The sequence below is a fragment of the Cyprinodon variegatus genome, unplaced genomic scaffold (assembly GCF_000732505.1).
Source record: "Cyprinodon variegatus isolate N-32 unplaced genomic scaffold, C_variegatus-1.0 Scaffold76, whole genome shotgun sequence".
Lineage (NCBI taxonomy): Eukaryota > Metazoa > Chordata > Actinopteri > Cyprinodontiformes > Cyprinodontidae > Cyprinodon > Cyprinodon variegatus.
The window spans coordinates 468,193-471,702 of NW_015150529.1; the positions used below are offsets into that span (position 1 = coordinate 468,193).

A 3,510-nucleotide genomic window follows, 5' to 3' on the forward strand; every position below is an offset into this window, starting at 1 on the left:
TCCAGACTGATTAGCGAGTGAAACCTTGAAAGCTCGTGAGATCAGGATGGTCACACGAGGCTAGCCAGATGTGCCCATAGCTTCAAAATGAAAAATCTTCAGATCTTTATACCCTGCAGATGCAATTTTTTAATAAGAATTACCTTTTGACAACAGATAATGATGAACCTAATATTTGGTATAAAAGTTGGTATTTAATTAAAGCTAACTGAAACTATGTAGAATTTTTTTCTTAGATTTAGAAATTAAACTGAATGCTGAAAACGAGTTAAAAAGAAATTATGCCTCCAACTGCAGGTCAACATCTGCGCAGACGCACCAAGATGCGGACAGGGGATGGGCGGCTGTGAGATAGAGAACGGGCAGGCGATAAGCCCCGTGGGGGTGGAGAAGACACTCAAGTACTCCACTGATGGTGCATTACAGCTGACGTATAAAGGAAGTCTGGATGAGACATCAGGTACTATAAGCAAATAATAAATATCTTTCAAACAAAACATGGATTTAAGTGCAGACAATTTTAAGATTACCTTAAAATGACAGTTTAAAAAGATGTATTTGTTTTTATAAACTTTTCTTTAAGTGATTCCAGTAATTATTTGTTGCTAAAATGTTTTAATAGTAATCTGTTCATTGTGTTGCTCAGTTTAAACAGTAGGAATCTGACTTTATCACATCTTAACTCCTAAATAGGCTCCATTGCTGTGCTCTATGCCTAATGAAGGGACCCTAGAAAGCAAACCTTTTTCAATAATTATGCAACATTGATGTAAACTGAAAAAAAAACCCCATTTCTTTTGGTCAAGGACTGTTTGTTCTGTTTCGTTCTCTTAATTTTTCTCCCTCCTTTGTTTTTTTTTCTTGCTTTTTTTTCCCAGCAACCAGAGACACCTTCACCATCAACTTTGTGTGTAACCCAAAATCTCACCCTGGATCATTAAAACTGGTGAGAGAAGACATGAGTACTCTATCCAGCCACGTTGTCCATGAAGCCCTGTTCGAGTTCTCTACAGCTCTGGCCTGCATCCCCGCTCCTGTCGACTGCAGGATCGTTGGTAGGCTCACAAACGCACTCATTCACTGTTGGTAAGGAATAAAGGTTCAGTTCTAACTGCAGCAAAAATCTTAAATCATGTTTTTAGATCCCCATGGAAATGAGTATGATCTGAGCCACCTGATCCGAGACGAAGACGACAGCCCCTGGATCCCTATGGACCCGGGTGCTGGGACATCACGCAAATTCTACATAAATGTCTGCAAGCCGCTTCCAAGTCATGAAGAGTGTCCAGGTTAGGAAACGTCCCCGTTTTGACTCTTTACAGCTTAAATAAAAAGTGACATTTACGACAAACGGCAGAAGATTTGGTTCCTCCCCTTCATACTTGTAGCCGTCTGTCCGATTTCTCCTCAGTGGGTCCTCTCGGAGCTTGTGGCGTGATAAATGGGAAAAGTTTCAACCTGGGTTACATACAGTCCAGCCCGCAGGTGGCAGATGAAGGCTCCATCACCATCATGTACCAGAACGGAGACAAGTGTGGCGATTCATCCACGTACTCGACACGCATCTTACTACAGTGTGCCGATAACCCGGTGAGAGCGAAAGCAGTCACAAATTTTTAATCTCTGGATCTGATTTTTAGTGAAAGAACTTTTGCCAAAAAATTCTGATATAGATTTATCTAGATATTTATAATTTAAATACATTAGGCATGAATAAAACATCCCTGTGCAGTAATTGCTCCAATCGTGTCACAAAGCTAACCTAAACAATTGCAGCTAGTCTGATATAATCATGTCTCTATTCATGACTGTTGACTTTTAGGGCTCCCCCATGTTTGACCGTCAAGATGGCTGCGAATACGTCTTTGTGTGGAGGACATCAGAGGCATGTCCGATCAAGAAGGTTAAAGGTAATAAAATGTCAGCATGCAGTGAGGATTCTGTGAATCCCAAAAAAATCCTGCGAGAGTAAAATTGTTTCTCTAACCTTTTTCTCGCAGGGGAGAACTGTCGAGTTCGTGACCCCAAGAGTGGCTATGAGTTTGACTTCAGCTCTCTGAAGGACAAGGATTTTTCCATCCCCAGTGACAAGTACACCTACCACCTGTCAGTCTGCAGCGCGCTGCAGAAAGATGTCTGCCCACACAAAGGCACAGAACCTGTGTCTTCCTGCCAGGTGTCTGGAAGCACTCACAAGACTGCCGGTGAGGAGATGCAGACGCATCAAAAACAGCAGGATCATCCTTTCTTTTGTCCTTTGTGTAGAACTGTTCCCTCCCACCTTTTAGATCTAATTGTGTGTGTGTTTGTGTGCATGCAGGATTGTCAAACCAGATACTGAATTATGTCGGGGATCAGATCATCCTGAACTACACCAGTGGAGACACCTGTCATAGAATCTATCAAAGATCCACGGTCATCAGCTTCTCTTGCCACCCTGACAAACATCCTGTAAGTCTCACCTGGTTCGCAGTCCATTTTGCCTCACTTCAGTCGACCATGTTGAATTTTCTGTACATTAATATATTTGAAGTGTGGTTTATGTCCTTAAAAACCAAGTTAAATTAGAGTGTAAGGTCACTGTTTTTCATTCTTCAGGGAGTACCAGAGTTCATTAAGGAGACTCCTGATTGCACCTACCTGTTCAACTGGCCCACCGCCCTGGCTTGCGTCCCAGCCAAAGCTACCAGCTGCTCCTACAAGTAAACATGCATACAACTTTGTTTTTTTTATCTCAAGTCTCCTTCTCCTATGAATACAAATGTTGAAAATCAGTCGAGCACCAACGGTTATTGTTTTATTATCTGTACTTTTGTTTGCTTTTCAGAATTTTGTCTGTCCAGGGCTAGACTTTAAAACAAACTAGCATAATAGTATTATAATATAATTTAACTTAATTAATCGCACACTGGAGAAATTTACCCCTGCATTTGACCCATCCACTTGGGAGGCAGTGTGGGGGTTAAGGGTCTTGCTCAGAGGCCCAGAGTGCAGGCTGTGGGGATCGAACCGGATACTTGCAACCTTCTCAGAGCACAAGTGCACTGCTCACCTGCATAGGTCTGCATACCTATAATAACTTTTCATTAAAGGTATTGTGGAGGATTTTTTAAAAGACCCGCCCTCTCCACTTTAAAAAGAAAAAGGCGCGTGCAAGAGCATGCACAAGCCCATTTCTGCTTGTGCAAGCCTGTTTAAAATGTGCTGTTGTCACAGTTTATACAAGCTTACAGTGTCCTCACACAGCGGGGACTATATGATGGACTTTATAGCAAACTGACCGCTCAGACACATGATCACAGTGCCTGCGCCATCTCTGTTATTAGTCGCCGATGTCGGCTAGCGGTAGCCTATGGCGACAGCAGGTCGCTATGACAGCTAATCCCATAATGCTTTGCTAGGAGAGCTCTCCTCGCAAAGGATTCCAGGATTAACCTGACTCCGCCAGATGGATTTACTCCGCATATCCATCTGGAAACCTTTCGTTGAAGTAATTTTGGGAAGGGGCGA

General features: G+C 42.6%; 1 protein-coding gene across 1 annotated transcript in view; it reads left to right on the forward strand.

The window, feature by feature from the left end:
• Positions 1-3,510, forward strand: part of igf2r (insulin like growth factor 2 receptor) — a 63,594-nt gene that overhangs the window by 40,393 nt on the left and 19,691 nt on the right. Inside the window, exons 22-29 of the mRNA XM_015372814.1 lie at positions 298-460; positions 879-1,055; positions 1,143-1,289; positions 1,412-1,590; positions 1,823-1,910; positions 2,001-2,204; positions 2,321-2,451; positions 2,599-2,702. Of these exons, the coding sequence (XP_015228300.1) occupies positions 298-460; positions 879-1,055; positions 1,143-1,289; positions 1,412-1,590; positions 1,823-1,910; positions 2,001-2,204; positions 2,321-2,451; positions 2,599-2,702 (1,193 nt within the window). The remainder of the gene's footprint in view (positions 1-297; positions 461-878; positions 1,056-1,142; positions 1,290-1,411; positions 1,591-1,822; positions 1,911-2,000; positions 2,205-2,320; positions 2,452-2,598; positions 2,703-3,510) is intronic.